Source organism: Oncorhynchus mykiss, chromosome 27, assembly GCF_057628025.1.
Source record: "Oncorhynchus mykiss isolate SJ-2025 chromosome 27, ASM5762802v1, whole genome shotgun sequence".
NCBI classification, from domain to species: domain Eukaryota; kingdom Metazoa; phylum Chordata; class Actinopteri; order Salmoniformes; family Salmonidae; genus Oncorhynchus; species Oncorhynchus mykiss.
Genome location: NC_143048.1, coordinates 51,361,028 through 51,385,000, shown reverse-complemented (window position 1 = coordinate 51,385,000; position 23,973 = coordinate 51,361,028). Strand labels below are relative to the sequence as shown.

Below are 23,973 nucleotides of genomic sequence, written 5' to 3'. Positions count from 1 at the left end.
TGTCAGTCTGTTAGTGGTACTAAGGGGAGGATGGTGGTATCATGACAGTCTGTTAGTGGTACTAAGGGGAGGCTGGTGGTATCATGTCAGTCTGTTAGTGGTACTAAGGGGAGGATGGTGGTATCATGACAGTCTGTTAGTGGTACTAAGGGGAGGCTGGTGGTATCATGACAGTCTGTTAGTGGTACTAAGGGGAGGCTGGTGGTATCATGTCAGTCTGTTAGTGGTACTAAGGGGAGGCTGGTGGTATCATGACAGTCTGTTAGTGGTACTAAGGGGAGGATGGTGGTATCATGACAGTCTGTTAGTGGTACTAAGGGGAGGATGGTGGTATCATGACAGTCTGTTAGTGGTACTAAGGGGAGGCTGTTTTTCTCTCCACATATTCTCTAACAAAGGTCTCTGTGTTTCCAGCATGTGGCTCATCATCATCTTTTCCGTATTTTTCAAAGCCTTGAATTCATAGGCCTCAGCAGTGAGCTTGATCTTTAGTTTTACCTTATTCACCCAGTTATTTTCCTCGTTGTGTTTTTCTGTGTTGGGACAGGACAACATTTCTGCTCTTCCCCTAGCGTCCCAAATGACACCCTGTTCCCTACATGGTTAACCCTATTCCCTACATAGTGCATCCTATTCCCTACATACTGCACCCTATTCCCTACATAGTGCATCATATTCCATACATACTGCACCCTATTCTCTACATAGTGCACCCTATTCTCTACATAGTGCATCCTATTCCATACATACTGCACCCTATTTCCTACATAGTGCATCCTATTCCCTACATAGTGCACCCTATTCTCTACATAGTGCATCCTATTCCCTACATACTGCACCCTATTCCCTACATAGTGCACCCTATTTCCTACATAGTGCATCCTATTCCATACATACTGCACCCTATTCTCTACATAGTGCACCCTATTTCCTACATAGTGCACCCTATTCCCTACATAGTGCACCCTATTCCCTACATAGTGCACCCTATTTCCTACATAGTGCACCCTATTCCCTACATAGTGCACCCTATTTCCTACATAGTGCACCCTATTCCCTACATAGTGCACCCTATTTCCTACATAGTGCACCCTATTTCCTACATAGTGCACCCTATTCCCTACATAGTGCACCCTATTCCCTACATAGTGCACCCTATTCCCTACATAGTGCACCCTATTTCCTACATAGTGCATCCTATTCCATACATACTGCACCCTATTCCCTACATAGTGCATCCTATTCCATACATACTGCACCATATTCCCTACATAATGCACCCTATTCCCTACATAGTGCACCCTATTCCCTACATAGTGCACCCTATTCCCTACATAGTGCATCCTATTCCATACATAGTGCACCCTATTTCCTACATAGTGCATCCTATTCCATACATACTGCACCCTATTCCCTACATAGTGCATCCTATTCCATACATACTGCACCATATTCCCTACATAATGCACCCTATTCCCTACATAGTGCACCCTATTCCCTACATAGTGCACCCTATTCCCTACATAGTGCATCCTATTCCATACATACTGCACTACTTTGGACCAGAGCCCTGCACTACTATTTGGGACAGAATCCTCCTGTCATGTCCTGAAGTAAAATCAGCCTGGAACTCACTGCCAACACCGCTAGCTAGCTGCTTTTAGTAACCCCACTTGATGCTATGGATTAATAGCCATTAAGCTAGGTGGAGAGCACTCTACATCCCAGATAATGCCCTTCATAGGCCTGCTGTGTGTTGTGCCCTGTCTTACGTAGGAAGGACCAGAAAAGTGCAGAACAAATGTTTAGATTTAGATCCATTTATTTTCCCCCCTTCAAAGACAGTAAAAATATAACACCAGCATATCAGCTCCAAATAATTTAAATTTTGGAAATCATGCATAATAGAGTCATGCACTGAGTTTACAAAACATTAGGAACACCTGTTCTTTCCATGACATAGACAGACCAGGTGAAACTCGGTATTTGGAAGGTGTTCCTAATGTTTGGTATACTCAGTACACACTCCATGGCCAAAAGTATGTGGACACCTGCTCACCGAACATCTCATTCCAAAATCACGGGCATTAATATGGAGTTGGTCCCCCTTTGCTGCAATAACAGCCTCCACTCTTCTGGGAAGGCTTTCCACTAGATGTTGGAACATTTCTGCTATAACAGCCTCCACTCTTCTGGGGAGGCTTTCCACTAGATGATGGAACATTGCTTCCATTCAGCCACAAGAGCATTAGTGAGGTTGGGCACTGATGTTGGGCCTGGCTCGCAGTCAGTGTTCTGAATTCATCCTGAAGGTGTCCGATGGGGTTGAGGTCAGGGCTCTGTGCAGGCCAGTCAAGTTCTCCAATATCAATCTCAACAAAACATTTCTGTATGGACCTCACTTTGTGCACGGGGGCATTGTCATGCTGAAACAGGAAAGGGCCTTCTCCAAACTGTTGCCACAGAGTTGGAAGCACAGTATCATCTAGAATTCCATTGTTTATTTATTTATTTTATTTCACCTTTATTTAACCAGGTAGGCTAGTTGATAACAAGTTCTCATTTACAACTGCGGCCTGGCCAAGATAAAGCAAAGCAGTGTGACACAGACAACAACACAGAGTTACACATGGAGTAAACAATAAACAAGTCAATAACACAATAAACAAATCAATGACACAGTAGAAAAAAGAAAGTCTATATACAGTGTGTGCAAAAGGCATGAGGGGGTAGACAAAACATATGCCATGGGAGCGAATGATTACAAATTAGCAGGTTAACACTGAAGTGAAAAATGAGCAGATGATGATGTGTAAGTAGAGACACTGGTGTGCAAAAGAGCAGAAAAGTAAATAAAATAAAAACAGTATGGGGATGAGGTGGGCGATTTACAGATGGACTATGTACAACAGCAGCGATCGGTTAGCTGCTCAGATATTTGATGTTTAAAGTTGGTGAGGGAAATAGAAGTCTCCAACTTCAGCGATTTTTGCAATTCGTTCCAGTCACTGGCAGCAGAGAACTGGAAGGAAAGGCGGCCAAATGAGGTGTTGGCTTTGATCAGTGAGATATACTGTAACTGCTGGAACGTGTGCTACGGGTGGGTGTTGTTATCGTGACCAGTGAACTGAGATAAGGAAGCGCTTTACCTAGCATAGACTTATAGATGACCTGGAGCTAGTGGGTCTGGCGACGAATATGTAGTGAGGGCCAGCCAACTGGAGCATACAGGTCGCAGTGGTGGGTGGTATAAGGTGATTTGGTAACAAAACGGATGGCACAGAATAATCAAGATGGCGTAGCAGTCGGACATCTTGTCGTGTCGTGTCCCTTGTATATATCGTTTTTTACATATTTTTCTTCGCACATCTTTTAAAACATTTTGCTAAACCTCAACTTCGAAATACTCTCCTGCAACCTGCCTCACCCAACGTAGCGCGGATCTTTTTTTTAAAAGTATTTATATATACTTTGGATCCGGAACCCCTCAACTGAAGCTAGCCAGCTAACTACCAGCATACCATTGCTAGCGGTCATCTGCTAACCTTTAGCTCGGAAAGCTCTCGCCAGTTCGAACAACGCGACTCTAACCAGAGCATAACGGACCTATTATTATTTTTATTTTTTTGTCCCCGGATTCCCACTGGATTCCCACCGGATTCCCACCGCAAATGGAACATTTTCAGCTGGATCTTCACAACTAGCTAACTAGCTTACCGCAACCCCGGATGAATACTCCTGGCTAGCATTTCCATCCACTTAGCTTGAAGCTAGCCCGGACAGAGCTCCTGTGCTACCACCGAAGCATACTCCTGGGCTACAATATCTGGACCCACGACCGGTCTATCGATGTCACCGCATGAAGAGGCATAAACAGACTCACCCCATCGCGACGTCCCCCAAAGACTAACTTTCTAGCCCTTGCTATCTGCTTGCTTGCTAATTCAGCCTGCTAACTGCTAGCTTGTTTAGCCCCGGTCCGCTAACTGCTACCTTGCTCAGCCCCGGCCTACTAACTGTTAGCTTGTTAGCACAGGCCTGCTAACTGTCTGAATCGCCGCATCCCAACCACTCACTGGACCCATATTTACTTTCAATCTCTTTTCGATTTTTAATTTGATTATACCTTCCGGTAACCTGCCTCACCCAATGTGATACGGAATCGCTATTATTTTTAATTTTTAGAACACATTCAAGAACCTCCAGAAGCTAACCAGCTAACTAGCTACAAGCTATTCAGTCATTGTTAGCCACTGCTAGCGGCTTTTACCTTTTACCTTCTGCACAGCCAGCCAGTTTTTTAACCTGGATAATACAGAGAACTGGAACGAAAGGCGGCCAAATGAGGTGTTGGCTTTAGGGATGATCAGTGAGATACACCTGCTTCCAGGATACCTGGGCCAGGTCGATTAGAAAGGCCTGCTCACAGAAGTGTTTTAGGGAGCGTTTGACAGTGATGAGGGGTGGTCGTTTGACTGCGGCTCTGTAGCGGATACAGGCAATGAGGCAGTGATCGCTGAGATCCTGGTTGAAGACAGCGGAGGTGTATTTGGAGGGCCAGTTGGTCAGGATGACATCTATGAGGGTGCCCTTGTTTACAGATTTAGGGTTGTACCTGGTGGGTTCCTTGATGATTTGTGTGAGATTGAGGGCATCTAGCTTAGCTTGTAGGACTGCCGGGGTGTTAAGCATATCACAGTTTAGGTCACATAACAGAACGAACTCTGAAGCTAGATGGGGGGCGATCAATTCACAAATGGTGTCCAGGGCACAGCTGGGAGTGGAGGGGGTTCGAGGTATGATGAGTGGAACTAGGGTCTCCATTGTGAACTAAAACAATGATGACTAACCTAAACAACAGTATACAAGGCATATTGACATATGAGAGAGACATACAGCAAGGCATAAAGTAATCACAGGTGTTGATTGGGAGAGCTAGCTAAGACAACAATGGGTGAGACAACAACAGCTAATCAGCTATAACAACAACAGGTAAAATGGTGATGACTGGGCAGAGAGGGTCGGTTAACTACACACAGAGCTTGAGTTTGCAGCTGGGGCCGACAGATAAACAAAAAATAAACAGAATGGAGTACCTTGGTTAATGGACAGTCCAGCAGGCATCAGCTATGTAGGCAAGTGATCATAGAGTCCAGGCAGCAACAATAGAAGGAACAGGGAAGCAGCGGAGTAGTCGCTACCACGCTATCACGCGGGCGATGCAGCGTTTAAAGTTAGTAGCCCGGGGCTAGTAGAAGCGTCTGCTCCGACGTCCAACGGAGGCCGGTTGAAGGCAGGGCGGATGGATTGTCTGTCGGCAGACCAGTCGTGGTGGTGCGGCGGGGCGCCGTGTCGACAAAGGTTCCAAGCCAGATGGCGAAAGAGGTGTTGTACTAATTTAGTTTTCTAGCCGGGAGATGCGCCTGGCTCACGGGGATAGTTTCAGGGCAGGGGCATTAGCCACTATAGCCACTCGGTAGCAGCGGTGATCTGGTCCAGAGCTTACGGCAAGGATCCGGTGGAGTGGTGTGTTCTAGCTGTGTTTGGGTGGAGTCCGGGTGAACAACTAAGTAGGCCAGGAGGTGGGCCTCAGGGATAGCTTCGGTACTGGGTAACTCGGTGGGTGCTAGCTAGCTGTGAAGATCAGGAGTAATGGTGAATAACTGAGTAGGCCGGGAGGTGGGCCTCAGGGATAGCTTCAGTACTGGGTAACTCGGTGGGTGCTAGCTAGCTGTGAAGATCAGGAGTAATGGTCCAGGGATTACGGGCAGGAATCCGGCGTTGTAGTGGAGAGTCCGTTACTGGCGAGTACTAGGAAGGCAAAAAAAAAATCCAAATTCAATTTCAAAAAGGGCTGGTATCTGTGCACAAGGTAAAGGCCGCTAGCAGTGGCTAACAATGACTAAATAGCTTGTAGGTAATTAGCTGGTTAGCATCTGATGGCTAGGTGGATCTTGCTATAAATAATAGCGGTTCCGTATCACATTGGGAGAGCAGGTTACCGGAAGGTATAATTGAACTAAAATGGAGAAGAGATTGAGAATCAAATTGAAATATATACAAAAAAAGACGAAAAAAGACAAAAGTACACGAGAGGACGAACAAAACACGTCTGCACTGCTAAGCCATCTTGGAATACAATTGTATGCTGTAGCATTAAGATTTCCCTTCATTGGAACTAAGAGGCACAGCCCAAACCATGAAAAACAGCCCCAGACTAATATTCCTCCTCCAACAAACTTTACAGTTGGACCTATGCATTGGGGCAGGTAGGGTTCTCCTGGCATCCTCCAAACCCAGATTTGCCCGTCGGATTGCCGGATGGTGAAGTGTGATTCATCACTCCAGAGAACTCACGCCTGTAGCCATGACGTGCTCTGAAAGGCGGGGCTCACATCAAGACCATCATACTGGAAACCCTGGACCCACTCCAATTCACATACTGCCCCAACAGATCCAGAGATGACACAATCTCAATCGCTCTCCACACTGACCTTTCCCACCTGGACAAAAGGAACACCTACTGTATGTGAGAATGTTGTTCATTGACTACAGCTCAGCATTCAACATCATAGTAACAACACATCTGCCACGCTGATCCTCAACACTGGGGCCAGTGATGTAACTCCTCCCTATAGGCTGTCTCGTCGTTGTCGATGATCAGGCCTACCCCTGCTGTGTCATCAGCAAACTTAAGGATGGTTTTGGAGTCGTGCCTGGCCGTGCAGTCATGAGTGAAAAGGGAGTGCAGGAGAGGGCTGAGCACACACCCCTGAGGGTCCCCTGTGTTAAGGATCAGCGTGGCGGATGTGTTGTTACCTACCCTTACCACCTGGGGGCGGCCCGTCAGGAAGTCCAGGATCCAGTTGCAAAGGGAGGTGTTAAGTCCCAGTGTCCTTAGCTTAGTGATGAGCTTTGAGGGAACTTTGGTGTTGAACGATGAGCTGAAGTCAATCAATAGCATTCTCACATAGGTGTTCCCTTTGTCCAGGTGGGAAATGGCAGTGTGGAGTGCAATAGAGATTTTTAGGTAAAACGGATTTAAGATTTCCTGCATTAAAGCCCCCGGCCACTAGGAGCGCCGCCTCTGGATGAGCGTTTTCCTGTTTGCTTATGGCCGTATACAGCTCATTGAGTGCCGTCTTAGTGCCGCAATCTCTGATGTGCAGGTGAATGATTTAGTGTTGGTGATACTCCCTCTAAAATCATCTGATTTAGTGTTGCTGATACTCCTTCTGAAATCATCTGATTTAGTGTTGGTGATACTCCTTCTAAAATCATCTGATTTAGTGTTGGTGTTACTCCTTCTGAAATCATCTGATTTAGTGTTGGTGATACTCCTTCTGAAATCATCTGATTTAGTGTTGGTGTTGCTCCCTCTGAAATCATCTGATTTAGTGCTGAATGATTTAGTGTTGGTGTTACTCCCTTTAAAAAATGAAGGGTTGTTTTACACATACACACACAAAAAAAAATAACAAATGCCTTTTGGCATTTGGTGTATTTTGTCTTGCTTTCTTCTTCAATGTGACCCTCTTTTTTCTTAACTCCTCATTATCTTCTAAATCTTTCAGAGCGTGAAGAGTTTGGGCCGGTGTTCGTCCAGGAACCACATGATGCCGTCTTTGCGTTGGACTCTGAGGAGAAGAAAGTTATGATGAGCTGTGAAGCCAGAGGCAACCCTGTACCTGTATACAGGTATGACTCTATCTCTATCTCTAACCCTGTACCTGTATACAGTTCTAACTCTATCTCTAACCCTGTACCTGTATACAGGTATGACTCTATCTCTATCTCTAACCCTGTACCTGCATACAGGTATAACTCTATCTCTATCTCTAACCCTGTACCTGTATACAGGTATAACTGTATCTCTATCTCTAACCCTGTACCTGTAGACAGGTATGACTTTATCTCTATCTCTAACCCTGTACCTGTATACAGGTATAACTCTATCTCTATCTCTAAACCTGTACCTGTAGACAGGTATGACTCTATCTCTATCGCTAACCCTGTACCTGTATACAGGTATAACTCTATCTCTATCTCTAACCCTGTACCTGTAGACAGGTATGACTCTATCTCTATCTCTATCTCTAACCCTGTACCTGTATACAGGTATAACTCTATCTCTATCTCTAATCCTGTACCTGTATACAGGTATAACTCTATCTCTATATCTAACCCTGTACCTGTAGACAGGTATGACTCTATCTCTATCTCTAACCCTGTACCTGTAGACAGGTATGACTCTATCTCTATCTCTAACCCTGTACCTGTATACAGTTCTAACTCTATCTCTAACCCTGTACCTGTATACAGGTATGACTCTATCTCTATCTCTAACCCTGTACCTGTAGACAGGTATGACTCTATCTCTATCGCTAACCCTGTACCTGTATACAGGTATAACTCTATCTCTATCTCTAACCCTGTACCTGTAGACAGGTATGACTCTATCTCTATCTCTATCTCTAACCCTGTACCTGTATACAGGTATAACTCTATCTCTATCTCTAACCCTGTACCTGTAGACAGGTATGACTCTATCTCTATCTCTAATCCTGTACCTGTATACAGGTATAACTCTATCTCTATATCTAACCCTGTACCTGTAGACAGGTATGACTCTATCTCTATCTCTAACCCTGTACCTGTAGACAGGTATGACTCTATCTCTATCTCTAACCCTGTACCTGTATACAGTTCTAACTCTATCTCTAACCCTGTACCTGTATACAGGTATGACTCTATCTCTATCTCTAACCCTGTACCTGTATACAGGTATGACTCTATCTCTATCTCTAACCCTGTACCTGTATACAGGTATGACTCTATCTCTGTCTCTAACCCTGTACCTGTATACAGGTATGACTCTATCTCTATCTCTATCTCTAACCCTGTACCTGTAGACAGGTATGACTCTATCTCTATCTCTAACCCTGTGCCTGTAGACAGGTATGTCAAATCAAATCAAATCAAATGTATTTATATAGCCCTTCGTACATCAGCTGATATCTGAAAGTGCTGTACAGAAACCCAGCCTAAAACCCCAAACAGCAAGCAATGCAGGTGTAGAAACACGGTGGCTAGGAAAAACTCCCTAGAAAGGCCAAAACCTAGGAAGAAACCTAGAGAGGAACCAGGCTATGTGGGGTGGCCAGTCCTCTTCTGGCTGTGCCGGGTGGAGATTATAACAGAACATGGCCAAGATGTTCAAATGTTCATAAATGACCAGCATGGTCCAATAATAATGAGGCAGAACAGTTGAAACTGGAGCAGCAGCACGGCCAGGTGGACTGGGGACAGCAAGGAGTCATCATGCCAGGTAGTCCTGAGGCATGGTCCTAGGGCTCAGGTCCTCCGAGAGAGAGAAAGAAAGAGAGAATTAGAGAGAGCACACTTAAATTCACACAGGACACCGAATAGGACAGGAGAAGTACTCCAGATACAACAAACTGACCCTAGCCCCCCGACACATAAACTACTGCAGCATAAATACTGGAGGCTGTCTCTATCTCTAACCCTGTACCTGTAGACAGGTATGACTCTATCTCCATCTCTAACCCTGTACCTGTAGACAGGTATGATTCTATCTCTATCTCTATCTCTAACCCTGTACCTGTAGACAGGTATGATTCTATCTCTGTCTCTATCTCTAACCCTGTACCTGTAGACAGGTATGACTCTATCTCTATCTCTAACCCTGTACAGGTTTGTGAACTCTGCCCCAGGACCAGCTGGATGGGGGGACTATTGTCTTTGCTCAGCTCTTGACATTGCAGGACTTGGTAGTGATATGAGAGGGGGTCACAGTATTTGAGATGTTTCCAAAACTGAATTGCTATTTTTGGAGTTTTTATTATTAGTGGATATTGGCCTAATTCTGCCCTGCATGCAGGGTTTGTAGTTTTCCTCTGGACATGTAGGAGAATCTTACATACCTCTACATGCTTGGTTTCAATGGGGTGTTTGTCCCATTTGGTGAAATCTTGTTTTGCAAGTGGACCCCACACCTCGCTGGCATGAAGTGCAATTGGTTCAATGACACATTCAATTAGTTTTAGACCCTGGTTAAAGAACGTTGTTATTTTCTTGCCCATTTTTAATGCTGCACGTATTGCCAGTATACATTGATTTAATTATGTCATATGTTTTACCCCCTACACCACTTTCAAAAACTTTGTAGAACAGTCCTGTCTGCCAAATAGAATCAAATGCTTTTTGGAAGTCGATGAAGCAAGGGTATATTTTGGTGGACATGTTTATCTATCAGGGTGTGTAGGGTGTAAATATCATCAGTCATGTGATGTTTGGTATAAATTCAATTAGGCTTTTACTCAAGACATTGTGCTTATTAATTACATTTATAATACTACAAAAAACCTTTCCCAGGGTACTGTTCACACAAATACCTCTGTAATTGTTAGGGTCAAATTTGTCTCTGTTCTTAAAGATTGGGGTTATGAGTCCTTGATTCCAGATGTCAGGGAAATAACCTACACTCAGGATCAAATTAAACAGTTTTAATATAGCCAATTGAAATGTTGCCCTCTCTCTCTCTGTATGTCCATCTTTCTCTCTCTCTGTCAATATCTCTGACCATCTCTCTCTCGCTCTTTCCATCTCTCTCTCTCTTTCCATCTCTCTCCCGCTCTCTATCTCTGTCCATCTCTCTCTCTCTCTCTCTCTCTCTCTCTCTCTCTCTCTCTCTCTCTCTCTCTCTCTCTCTCTGTCCATCTACATCTCTTTCTCTGTCTATCTCTGCCTTTCTCTATCTATGTATGTCTCTGTCTCTCTCTATCTGTCCATATTCATAAGAAATGGAGCCACAGATTCTACATGTAACCCTGCCCTTTGCTATCATTGTTTATGTCTGCAGTTGGTTCATCAATGGAACAGTAGTGGAGGCAGAGAACCGTTACAGCTTGATCGACGGCAACTTGATAATAACCAACGCCAGCGAGACGGCAGACTATGGGAGATACCAGTGTAAGGCGGAGAACAGCTATGGGACGGTCCTGAGTCGGGATGCACTGCTACAGTTTGCCTGTGAGTATCTCTCTCTCTGATCCCTCCATTTACACACAGTATTATATACAGTTTGTTAGACTGAAGAAAAAACTGGATTGAATCCCTATAGTGGAAGTATAGTGGAAGATCCTTGTTAAAATATAATGGTCATTTCCGATTGAGTCGACATACTGTATGCAGCGTTTATCGTTAATGCAATCTCCGGGACAAGTTGGGCTATGACACAGATATTTTGCTATACTACTACTACTACTGCTATATATATATATATATATATATATATATATATATATATATATATATATATATATATACCTATGATGAAAATTACAGGCCTCTCTCATCTTTTTAAGTGGGAGAACTTGCACTATTGGTGACTGACTAAATACTTTTTTGCCCCACTGTGTATATATATATATATATACCATATATATACTGCTATCTATATATACCATATATATATTGCTATCTATATATACTATATATATGTATATATATATATATATATATATATATATATATATATATATATATATATATATATATAGCAATATATATATGGTATATATAGATAGCAGTATATATATATATATATATATATATAGAGAGAGAGAGATAGAGATAGCAGTACATATAGTATATATGGATAGCAGTACATATATATATATATTATATATAGATAGCAGTATATATATATATATATATATATATATATATATATATATATATATATATATAGCAGTTTATATATATATATATATATATATATAGATAGCAGTATATATATTATATATAGATAGCAGTATATATATTATATATAGATAGCAGTATATATATTATATATAGATAGCAGTACATATATAGTATATATAGATAGCAGTATATATATTATATATACTTATAATTATATATATATATATAGCAGTACATATATATAGTAGATATATATAGCAATATATATATATATATATTTAGTATATATAGATAGCATCTCTCCTGAATACAAAGTGTTATATTTGGGGCAAATCCAATAAAACACATTACTGAGTACCGCTCTCCATATTTTCAACTATAGTGGTGGCTGCATCATGTTATGGGTATGCTTGTAGTCATTACAGACTGGGGAGTTTTTCAGGATGAAAAATAAATGGAATAGAGCTAAGCACAGGCAAAATCTTAGAGGAAAACCTGGTTCAATCTGATTCCCAGCAGATACTGGGAGATCAATTCCCCTTTCAGCAGGACAAGAAGCTAAAGCACAAGGCCAAATCTACACTGGAGTTGCTAACCAAGAAGACAGTGAATGTTCCTGAGTGGACGAATTACAGTTTTGACTTAAATCTGCTTGAAAATGGTCATCAAGCAATGATCAACAAACTATTTGATATAGCTTGATGTATTTCAAAAAAAATAATGTGCAAATATTGCATTATCCAATTGTGCAAAGCTCTTAGAGACCCAGAAAGACTCACAGCTGCAATCACTGCCAATGGCGCTTCTGCAAGGTATTGACTCAGGATTTTGAATAGTTATGTACATTTTATATTTCTTTATTTCATTTTCAATTAATTTGCTAACATTTCTAAAAACATGTTTTCACTTTGTCATCATGATGTATTGTGTGTCGATGGGTAAGAAAAATAAATATGTAATCCATGTTGAATTCAGGCTGTAACACAACACATGTGGAATAAGTCCAGGAGTATGAAAAGCTTCTGAAGGCCCTGTAACTGCTGTCTGACTCCTGAATGGGAAGTACCCTTAACTCTGTGCTTAGCTGCCCTGGTAGTGGGGTGATTGGAAGCAGCCTAACACCATGTCCACATCCCAAACAACACCCTATTACCTATGTAATACGCTACTTTAGACCAGGGTTGGCACCCTATTCCCTATGTAGTGCTCTACTTTTGACCAGAGCCCGATGGGGAGAGGTTGAAAGAATAGGGTGCCATTTGTGTTGCAGCCACCATTCTCTTCCTCCAGTAGTCCTGTGGCCAGGCTCCAAAACATCATCACAAGCCAAGGAAGCATAGCGATCGCGAGGCCAGGGGCGACTGTGCCCCTTTGCTTACAGTTTCCCCAGGAGTGCAGGTCATAAAAGCCTTATTGCCATGCCTACAGGAAGCTTATGTTCCACTATTCTCAGCCAGTGGACTGTTGCTGCTAGAGAATATACAGACTGTGTTGTTGTGTTTGTTGTATATGGGGTGTTATGGTGAAAGGATAAGATACAGATGAGAAGTAAATACGTTTTAAAGATGAATACATTGGTTCTTATACCAAAAAGTGGAGGAATGAAAACTGGATGGTGTTCAGAGATGCATAGGAAGGGTTGACTGTAGCTGAAGGATGGGACTGGATGGTGTTCAGAGATGCATAGGAAGGGTTGACTGTAGCTGAAGGATGGGACTGGATGGTGTTCAGAGATGCATAGGAAGGGTTGACTGTAGCTGAAGGATGGGACTGGATGGTGTTCAGAGATGCATAGGAGGGGTTGACTGTAGCTGAAGGATGGGACTGGATGGTGTTCAGAGATGCATAGGAAGGGTTGATTGTAGCTGAAGGATGGGACTGGATGGTGTTCAGAGATGCATAGGAAGGGTTGACTGTAGCTGAAGGATGGGAGTGGATGGTGTTCAGAGATGCATTGGAGGGGTTGACTGTAGCTGAAGGATGGGACTGGATGGTGTTCAGAGATACATAGGAAGGGTTGACTTTAGCTGAAGGATGGGACTGGATGGTGTTCAGAGATGCATAGGAAGGGTTGACTGTAGCTGAAGGATGGGACTGGATGGTGTTCAGAGATGCATAGGAAGGGTTGACTGTAGCTGAAGGATGGGACTGGATGGTGTTCAGAGATGCATAGGAGGGGTTGACTGTAGCTGAAGGATGGGACTGGATGGTGTTCAGAGATGCATAGGAGGGGTTGACTGTAGCTGAAGGATGGGACTGGATGGTGTTCAGAGATGCATAGGAAGGGTTGACTGTAGCTGAAGGATGGGACTGGATGGTGTTCAGAGATGCATAGGAAGGGTTGACTGTAGCTGAAGGATGGGACTGGATGGTGTTCAGAGATGCATAGGAAGGGTTGACTGTAGCTGAAGGATGGGACTGGATGGTGTTCAGAGATACATAGGAAGGGTTGACTTTAGCTGAAGGATGGGACTGGATGGTGTTCAGAGATGCATAGGAGGGGTTGACTGTAGCTGAAGGATGGGACTGGATGGTGTTCAGAGATGCATAGGAAGGGTTGACTGTAGCTGAAGGATGGGACTGGATGGTGTTCAGAGATGCATAGGAGGGGTTGACTGTAGCTGAAGGATGGGACTGGATGGTGTTCAGAGATGCATATGAAGGGTTGGCTGTAGCTGAAGGATGGGACTGGATGGTGTTTAGAGATGCATAGGAAGGGTTGACTGTAGCTGAAGGATGGGACTAAAAACAAACAAAATATAACTCATGTAAAATATACTGTGTCCCTAAAATGTATATAGTGGATTGGAAATGATGAAGACAATTACATTGATGAAAACTACAATTTTAAAGATGATCTACCCCCTAGGAAGAAAAAAGGTGGAGAGGGAGGGAGGGAGGGAGGGAGGGAGGGAGGGAGGGAGGGAGGGAGGAGGAGGGTAATGTGTGTGTAGGAGGTATGGAGTCTGCTGTTACACACTGAGATATCAATACATTATACTGATGTCTGCTGAGATATCAATACATTTTACTGATGTCTGCTGAGATATCAATACATTTTACTGATGTCTGCTGAGATATCAATACATTATACTGATGCCTGCTGAGTCTGGTCAGCCCTCTGGCCTCTCCTGCTGCCTGTCACCAGACTTACCAATGTGTGCGTGTGCGTGTCTCTCTCTGTGTGTCTGTGTATTGTCTGTGTGTGTTTGTGTGCATGCTTGCCAGTGTGTGTGTATGACCTTACGTATTCTTGACAACTTCATACAGTCCAACTGCTACACACCATGATCATTTATCATCGGTTGAAAGTTGGAACAGATCTGCTAAACAATTCAATATTCCTCCCCTTGGAATATTTATTAGCAAAGTGTTGTAGTCCTACTTCCTGGTCTCCCCTTCTCCTCAACATGGCCAGCGAGCAGCTAAAGGCTTGTCAGGGTGTGTCCCAAATGGCACTCTGTTCCCTGTGTAGTGCACTACGTTTAACTGTGACCCGATGGGGATATGGTACCATTTGGGACACAGACGTGATGCAGCTCTCTCTCTCTAACTCTCTCTCTCTCTCTCTCTCTCTCTGCATAACGAATGTCCATAATTTCTCCCTCCCAGTGAAACTCAAGGTTATTCCACATTGCCATGGTACAATCTCATGCGTTGAATCGTATTTATCTGTCGACCACCGACAGTAAAACTTCTGATTTACGGCGTAAAAGTCTTGTAGTGGAATATTTTAGAATAAGAAAACAGTGAGCTATGCCGGAGTGCGGAGGTAACCTAAGGGTTAAAAGCGTTGGGCCAGTAAGCGAAAGGTCTTTCGAATCCCTGAGCAGGCAAGATGGAAAAATCTTCCATTGAGCAAGGCAGCCCTCCGTACCTCTCTGATTCAGAGGGCTTGAATGCAGAAGTCACATTAACAGTTGAAGACATTCAGTTGCGGCTGACTAAGTATTTCAATTGGATAATACATGGAGTTGGTAAATCTATTTCAAACTAAATTAATTCTGATAAATTCTAAATGAATTATATTTAATAACCACTACAATTCCATGAAAAACGATAGAATGAAAAACGAAATAAATATGTATAGCAGACTAGAGGCACATGGTGGCTATAGTGTACTAATAGTATTATGTCTACTAGACTATAACCTACTAATAGTATTATGTCTACTAGACTATAACCTACTAATAGTATTATGTCTACTAGACTATAACCTACTAATAGTATTATGTCTACTAGACTATAACCTACTATTAGTATTATGTCTACTAGACTATAACCTACTACTAGTGTTATGTCTACTGGACTATAACCTACTAATAGTATTATGTCTACTGGACTATAACCTACTATTAGTATTATGTCTACTAGACTATAACCTACTATTAGTATTATGTCTACTAGACTATAACCTACTATTAGTATTATGTCTACTAGACTATAACCTACTATTAGTATTATGTCTACTAGACTATAGTGTACTAATAGTATTATGTCTACTAGACTATAACCTACTATTAGTATTATGTCTACTAGACTATAACCTACTAATAGTATTATGTCTACTAGACTATAACCTACTACTAGTATTATGTCTACTAGACTATAGTGTACTAATAGTATTATGTCTACTAGACTATAACCTACTATTAGTATTATGTCTACTAGACTATAGTGTACTAATAGTATTATGTCTACTAGACTATAGTGTACTAATAGTATTATGTCTACTAGACTATAACCTACTAATAGTATTATGTCTACTAGACTATAACCTACTAATAGTATTATGTCTACTAGACTATAACCTACTATTAGTATTATGTCTACTAGACTATAGTGTACTAATAGTATTATGTCTACTAGACTATAGTGTACTAATAGTATTATGTCTACTAGACTATAACCTACTAATAGTATTATGTCTACTAGACTATAGTGTACTAATAGTATTATGTCTACTAGACTATAACCTACTATTAGTATTATGTCTACTAGACTATAACCTACTATTAGTATTATGTCTACTAGACTATAACCTACTATTAGTATTATGTCTACTAGACTATAACCTACTATTAGTATTATGTCTACTAGACTATAGTGTACTAATAGTATTATGTCTACTAGACTATAGTGTACTAATAGTATTATGTCTACTAGACTATAACCTACTAATAGTATTATGTCTACTAGACTATAACCTACTAATAGTATTATGTCTACTAGACTATAACCTACTATTAGTATTATGTCTACTAGACTATAGTGTACTAATAGTATTATGTCTACTAGACTATAGTGTACTAATAGTATTATGTCTACTAGACTATAACCTACTAATAGTATTATGTCTACTAGACTATAACCTACTAATAGTATTATGTCTACTAGACTATAACCTACTAATAGTATTATGTCTACTAGACTATAACCTACTATTAGTATTATGTCTACTAGACTATAACCTACTACTAGTGTTATGTCTACTGGACTATAACCTACTAATAGTATTATGTCTACTGGACTATAACCTACTATTAGTATTATGTCTACTAGACTATAACCTACTATTAGTATTATGTCTACTAGACTATAACCTACTATTAGTATTATGTCTACTAGACTATAACCTACTATTAGTATTATGTCTACTAGACTATAGTGTACTAATAGTATTATGTCTACTAGACTATAACCTACTATTAGTATTATGTCTACTAGACTATAACCTACTAATAGTATTATGTCTACTAGACTATAACCTACTACTAGTATTATGTCTACTAGACTATAGTGTACTAATAGTATTATGTCTACTAGACTATAACCTACTATTAGTATTATGTCTACTAGACTATAGTGTACTAATAGTATTATGTCTACTAGACTATAGTGTACTAATAGTATTATGTCTACTAGACTATAACCTACTAATAGTATTATGTCTACTAGACTATAACCTACTAATAGTATTATGTCTACTAGACTATAACCTACTATTAGTATTATGTCTACTAGACTATAGTGTACTAATAGTATTATGTCTACTAGACTATAGTGTACTAATAGTATTATGTCTACTAGACTATAACCTACTAATAGTATTATGTCTACTAGACTATAGTGTACTAATAGTATTATGTCTACTAGACTATAACCTACTATTAGTATTATGTCTACTAGACTATAGTGTACTAATAGTATTATGTCTACTAGACTATAGTGTACTAATAGTATCATGTCTACTAGATTATAACCTACTACTAGTATTATGTCTACTAGACTATAGTGTGCTAATAGTATTATGTCTACTAGACTATAGTGTACTAATAGTGTTATGTCTACTAGACTAAAGTCTGCTAATAGTTATGCCACATAGTATTAGGTCCTACTCCTCACTTATTATGATGATTATAAATAGAAGATTATCACGTGTCACCATGGTGCTGATTTAGTAAAGTCAGATCAAAGCTGAATCGATGTCTCCAAGATCACATGAATTAGTATTATATATAACATAACTGAATAAATATAATAGCATAGCTTAGTAGATCTATATAATATAATAGCATAGCTTAGTAGATCTATATAACATAATAGCATAGCTTAGTAGATCTATATAACATAATAGCATAGCTTAGTAGATCTATATAACATAATAGCATAGCTTAGTAGATCTATATAACATAATAGCATAGCTTAGTAGATCTATATAACATAATAGCATAGCTTAGTAGATCTATATAACATAATAGCATAGCTTAGTAGATCTATATAACATAATAGCATAGCTTAGTAGATCTATATAATATAATAGCATAGCTTAGTAGATCTGTATAATATAATAGCATAGCTTAGTAGATCTATATAATATAATAGCATAGCTTAGTAGATCTATATAACATAATAGCATAGCTTAGTAGATCTATATAATATAATAGCATAGCTTAGTAGATCTGTATAATATAATAGCATAGCTTAGTAGATCTGTATAATATAATAGCATAGCTTAGTAGATCTGTATAATATAATAGCATAGCTTAGAAGATCTATATAACATAATAGCATAGCTTAGAAGATCTGTATAATATAATAGCATAGCTTAGTAGATCTGTATAATATAATAGCATAGCTTAGTAGATCTGTATAATATAATAGCATAGCTTAGAAGATCTATATAACATAATAGCATAGCTTAGAAGATCTGTATAATATAATAGCATAGCTTAGTAGATCTGTATAATATGATAGCATAGCTTAGTAGATCTATATAACATAATAGCATAGCTTAGTAGACCTATATAATATAATAGCATAGCTTAGTAGATCTGTATAATATAGTAGCATAGCTTAGTAGACCTATACAATATAATAGCATAGCTTAGTAGACCTAAATAATATAATAGCATAGCTTAGTAGATCTATATAACATAATAGCATAGCTTAGTAGATCTATATGAAGCACAGAGCAGGATGGATGAAGCACAGAGCAGGATGGATGAAGCACAGATCAGGATGGATGAAGCACAGAGCAGGATGGATGAAGCACAGAGCAGGATGGATGAAGCACAGAACAGCATGGATGAAGCACAGAGCAGGATGGATGAAGCACAGAGCAGGATGGATGAAGCACAGAGCAGGATGGATGAAGCTAAGAGGGGTTACTTTGATGAGAAAATCATTGAGAACTAAAATGACCCTAAAATGGTTTGGAAATCATTTAAGGAACTAGGCTGTAGTTGTACTACCAACAACAAACTTAACAGTACTGGACTGAACATCAAAGGGGGAGATGGTATATGAAAAAGCAGAGGTTGCCAATTAATTCAAGTCTTTTTAAAATTCTGTTGCCAGCAGGCTGGTTAGCAAGCTGCCCACCAGTGTTGGTTTGTATGTAAATGACCAAGTCAAGAAGTATTATGCCGAGTTAGGGATTCAGCCAAACTATTTTTATTTTGCAAAGGTAGCAACAGCCAAAGTGGCCAGTATGCTAGCAGAGCTTAGATGCTCCAAAGCCACAGGCCTGGATAATATTCCTTCAAGGTTTCTTATAGATTCTGCTGAGCAAATTGGCCCTTGTATTACGCATATCGTTAATCTCTCTAGGGCAGGATATATGCTTTCCCAGGGACATGAAACAAGCTAAAGTTATACCTCTGTATAAGAAGGGAATAAAGTGTGACCCTGGGAATTATAAGTCTGTATCTATCCTCTGTAACATCAAAGATCCTGGAGAGAATTGTGCATGAACAAATGTATGAATATGTTAACAAACAGGGTCTAACATATGATTTCCAGTCTGGTTTTAGAAAAACATACTCCACTGATTCATGTCTACTTTACTTGACTGACTTCATCAGGAAAGAGATTGATGAGGGAAATCTGTGTGGAATGGTACTGCTTGACCTACAGAAGGCCTTTGATACAGTTAACCACTTTCTCCTAATCTCCAAACTGGAGGCACTGGGGTTAAGCAGTATCCCTCTAGGCTGGGTAAAGTCCTATTTATCAGGAAGGGAGCAAGAAGTAGAGGTTAATGGTTCACTGTCTCAGGCAAATCCAATGAGTTGTGGCATTCCGCAGGGGAGCATGCTTGGGCCTCTACTGTTTCTACTGTATATTAACCATGTGAAAGAAGCTTGTTCTTGCCGTCTTTTTCTTTATGCAGATGACTCTACACTTCTGGTGTCTCACAACAGTAAAACTATGTTGGAGAGCATACTTAGCACAGAGCTGACTAACATTAGAAAATGGTTTGGAGATGATAAGCTATCTCTGCACTTAGGGAAAACTGAAGCAATTATTTTTGTATCCAGACCTAAATTGAGTAGGTCCTCTGAAATCAGAGTGGAGTTAGGGGGGTGAGGTGCTGACTACTAAAACCTCTGTTAGCTACCTGGGACGAATGGAGTTAGGGAGGGAGTGTGGTACCCTACAGTGATACCCTATCAGGCTGCACTACCGTGGTACCCTACAGTGCTACCCTAATGTGGTACCCTAAAGTGATACCCTATCAGGCTACACTACCGTGGTACCCTACAGTGCTACACTACCGTACTACCCTACCATACTACTTTATGTGGTAGCCTACAGTGGTTCCCTACTATACTACCCTACCTTTCTATCCTACCACACTACCCTACCGTGGTAGCCTACAGTGGTTCCCTACTATACTAACCTACCATACTACCCTACCATACTACCCTAACATACTACCATGCCATACTACCCTACAGTGCTACCCTACCATACTACCCTACAGTGCTACCCTACAATACTAACCTACCATACAGTACTGTGGTACCGGTACTGGCCTACTCCGCTCTATGTTACTGGCCCACTCCGCTCTATGTTACAGGCCCACTCCGCTCTATGTTACTGGCCCACTCCGCTCTATGTTACTGTCCCACTCCGCTCTATGTTACTGGCCCACTCCGCTCTATGTTACTGGCCCGCTCCACTTTGTGTTAATGGCCCACTCCGCTCTATGTTACTGGCCCACTCCGCTCTATGTTACTGGCCCACTCCGCTCTATATTACTGGCCCACTCCACTCTATGTTACTGGCCCACTCGACTCTGTGTTACTGGCCCACTCCGCTCTATGTTACTGGCCCACTCCGCTCTATGTTACTGGCCCACTCCACTCTATGTTACTGGCCCACTCCGCTCTATGTTACTGGCCCACTCCACTCTGTGTTACTGGCCCACTCCGCTCTATGTTACTGGCCCACTCCACTCTATGTTACTGGCCCACTCCGCTCTATGTTACTGGCCCACTCCACTCTGTGTTACTGGCCCACTCCGCTCTATGTTACTGGCCCACTCCACTCTGTGTTACTGGCCCACTCCACTCTATGTTACTGGCCCACTCCACTCTGGGTTACTGGCCCACTCCGCTCTATGTTACTGGCCCACTCCGCTCTATGTTACTGGCCCGCTCTGCGCTGTGTTACTGGCCCACTCCACTCTGTGTTACTGGCCCACTCCACTCTGGGTTACTGGCCCACTCCGCTCTATGTTACTGGCACACTCCACTCTGTGTTACTGGCCCACTCCGCTCTATGTTACTGGCCCACTCCACTCTGTGTTACTGGCCCACTCCACTCTATGTTACTGGCCCACTCCACTCTGGGTTACTGGCCCACTCCGCTCTATGTTACTGGCCCACTCCGCTCTATGTTACTGGCCCGCTCTGCGCTGTGTTACTGGCCCACTCCACTCTGTGTTACTGGCCCACTCCACTCTGTGTTACTTGCCCACTCCGCTCTATGTTACTGGCCCACTCCACTCTGTGTTACTGGCCCACTCCACTCTGTGTTACTGGCCCACTCCACTCTGTGTTACTGGCCCACTCCACTTTGTGTTACTGGCCCACTCCACTTTGTGTTACTGGCCCACTCCACTTTGTGTTACTGGCCCACTCCACTCTATGTTACTGGCCCACTCCACTCTGTGTTACTGGCCAACTCCACTCTGTGTTACTGGCCCCCTAGGACATTTTCTCTCTCTTTGTTTTGATATTATGAGCTGCTAAACTTCACACTTGGGCTGAGAAGCTTGAACGGAGAAGCAGGTGGACCCTCTCCCACTTTACCCCTTTGTTCTCTCTTTCTCTCTCTCAGTTCATTTTCAATTTTAATTTAAGCACTTTATTGGCAGGGGAAACATATGTTAACATTCCTCTTTATTGAAACATATGTTAACATTCCTCTTTATTGACAGGGGAAACATATGTTAACATTCCTCTTTATTGACATGGGAAACATATGTTAACATTCCTCTTTATTGACATGGGAAACATATGTTAACATTCCTCTTTATTGACATGGGAAACATATGTTAACATTGCTCTTTATTGACAGGGGAAACATATGTTAACATTGCTCTTTATTGACAGGGGAAACATATGTTAACATTCCTCTTTATTGACATGGGAAACATATGTTAACATTGCTCTTTATTGACAGGGGAAACATATGTTAACATTGCTCTTTATTGACAGGGGAAACATATGTTAACATTGCTCTTTATTGACAGGGGAAACATATGTTAACATTGCTCTTTATTGACAGGGGAAACATATGTTAACATTGCTCTTTATTGACAGGGGAAACATATGTTAACATTCCTCTTTATTGACAGGGGAAACATATGTTAACATTGCTCTTTATTGACAGGGGAAACATATGTTAACATTCCTCTTTATTGACAGGGGAAACATATGTTAACATTGCTCTTTATTGACAGGGGAAACATATGTTAACATTGCTCTTTATTGACAGGGGAAACATATGTTAACATTGCTCTTTATTGACAGGGGAAACATATGTTAACATTGCTCTTTATTGACAGGGGAAACATATGTTAACATTCCTCTTTATTGACAGGGGAAACATATGTTAACATTGCTCTTTATTGACAGGGGAAACATATGTTAACATTCCTCTTTATTGACAGGGGAAACATATGTTAACATTGCTCTTTATTGACAGGGGAAACATATGTTAACATTGCTCTTTATTGACAGGGGAAACATATGTTAACATTGCTCTTTATTGACAGGGGAAACATATGTTAACATTGCTCTTTATTGGCAGGGGAAACATATGTTAACATTGCTCTTTATTGAAACATATGTTAACATTCCTCTTTATTGACAGGGGAAACATATGTTAACATTGCTCTTTATTGACAGGGGAAACATATGTTAACATTGCTCTTTATTGGAATGGGAAACATATGTTAACATTGCTCTTTATTGACAGGGGAAACATATGTTAACATTGCTCTTTATTGACAGGGGAAACATATGTTAACATTGCTCTTTATTGGAATGGGAAACATATGTTAACATTGCTCTTTATTGACAGGGGAAACATATGTTAACATTGCTCTTTATTGGAATGGGAAACATATGTTAACATTGCTCTTTATTGACAGGGGAAACATATGTTAACATTGCTCTTTATTGGAATGGGAAACATATGTTAACATTGCTCTTTATTGACATGGGAAACATGTTAACATTGCTCTTTATTGACATGGGAAACATATGTTAACGTTGCCAAAGCAAGTGAAGCAGATTATAAACAAAATTGAAATAAACAATAAAAATCCACAGTAAACATTACACTCACAGAAGTTCCGAAAGAATAAAGACATTTCAAATGTCATATTATGTCTACATACAGTGTTGTAACGATGCAAATAGTTAAAGTACACAAGGGAAAATATTAAAC

The 23,973-nt window shown here is 40.9% G+C and overlaps 1 protein-coding gene across 1 annotated transcript in view; it reads left to right on the top strand.

The window, feature by feature from the left end:
• Nucleotides 1–23,973, top strand: part of LOC110519322 (contactin-5) — a 533,080-nt gene that overhangs the window by 191,341 nt on the left and 317,766 nt on the right. Inside the window, exons 4-5 of the mRNA XM_036964829.2 lie at nt 7,575–7,698; nt 10,883–11,052. Coding sequence (XP_036820724.2) covers nt 7,575–7,698; nt 10,883–11,052 — 294 coding nt within the window. The remainder of the gene's footprint in view (nt 1–7,574; nt 7,699–10,882; nt 11,053–23,973) is intronic.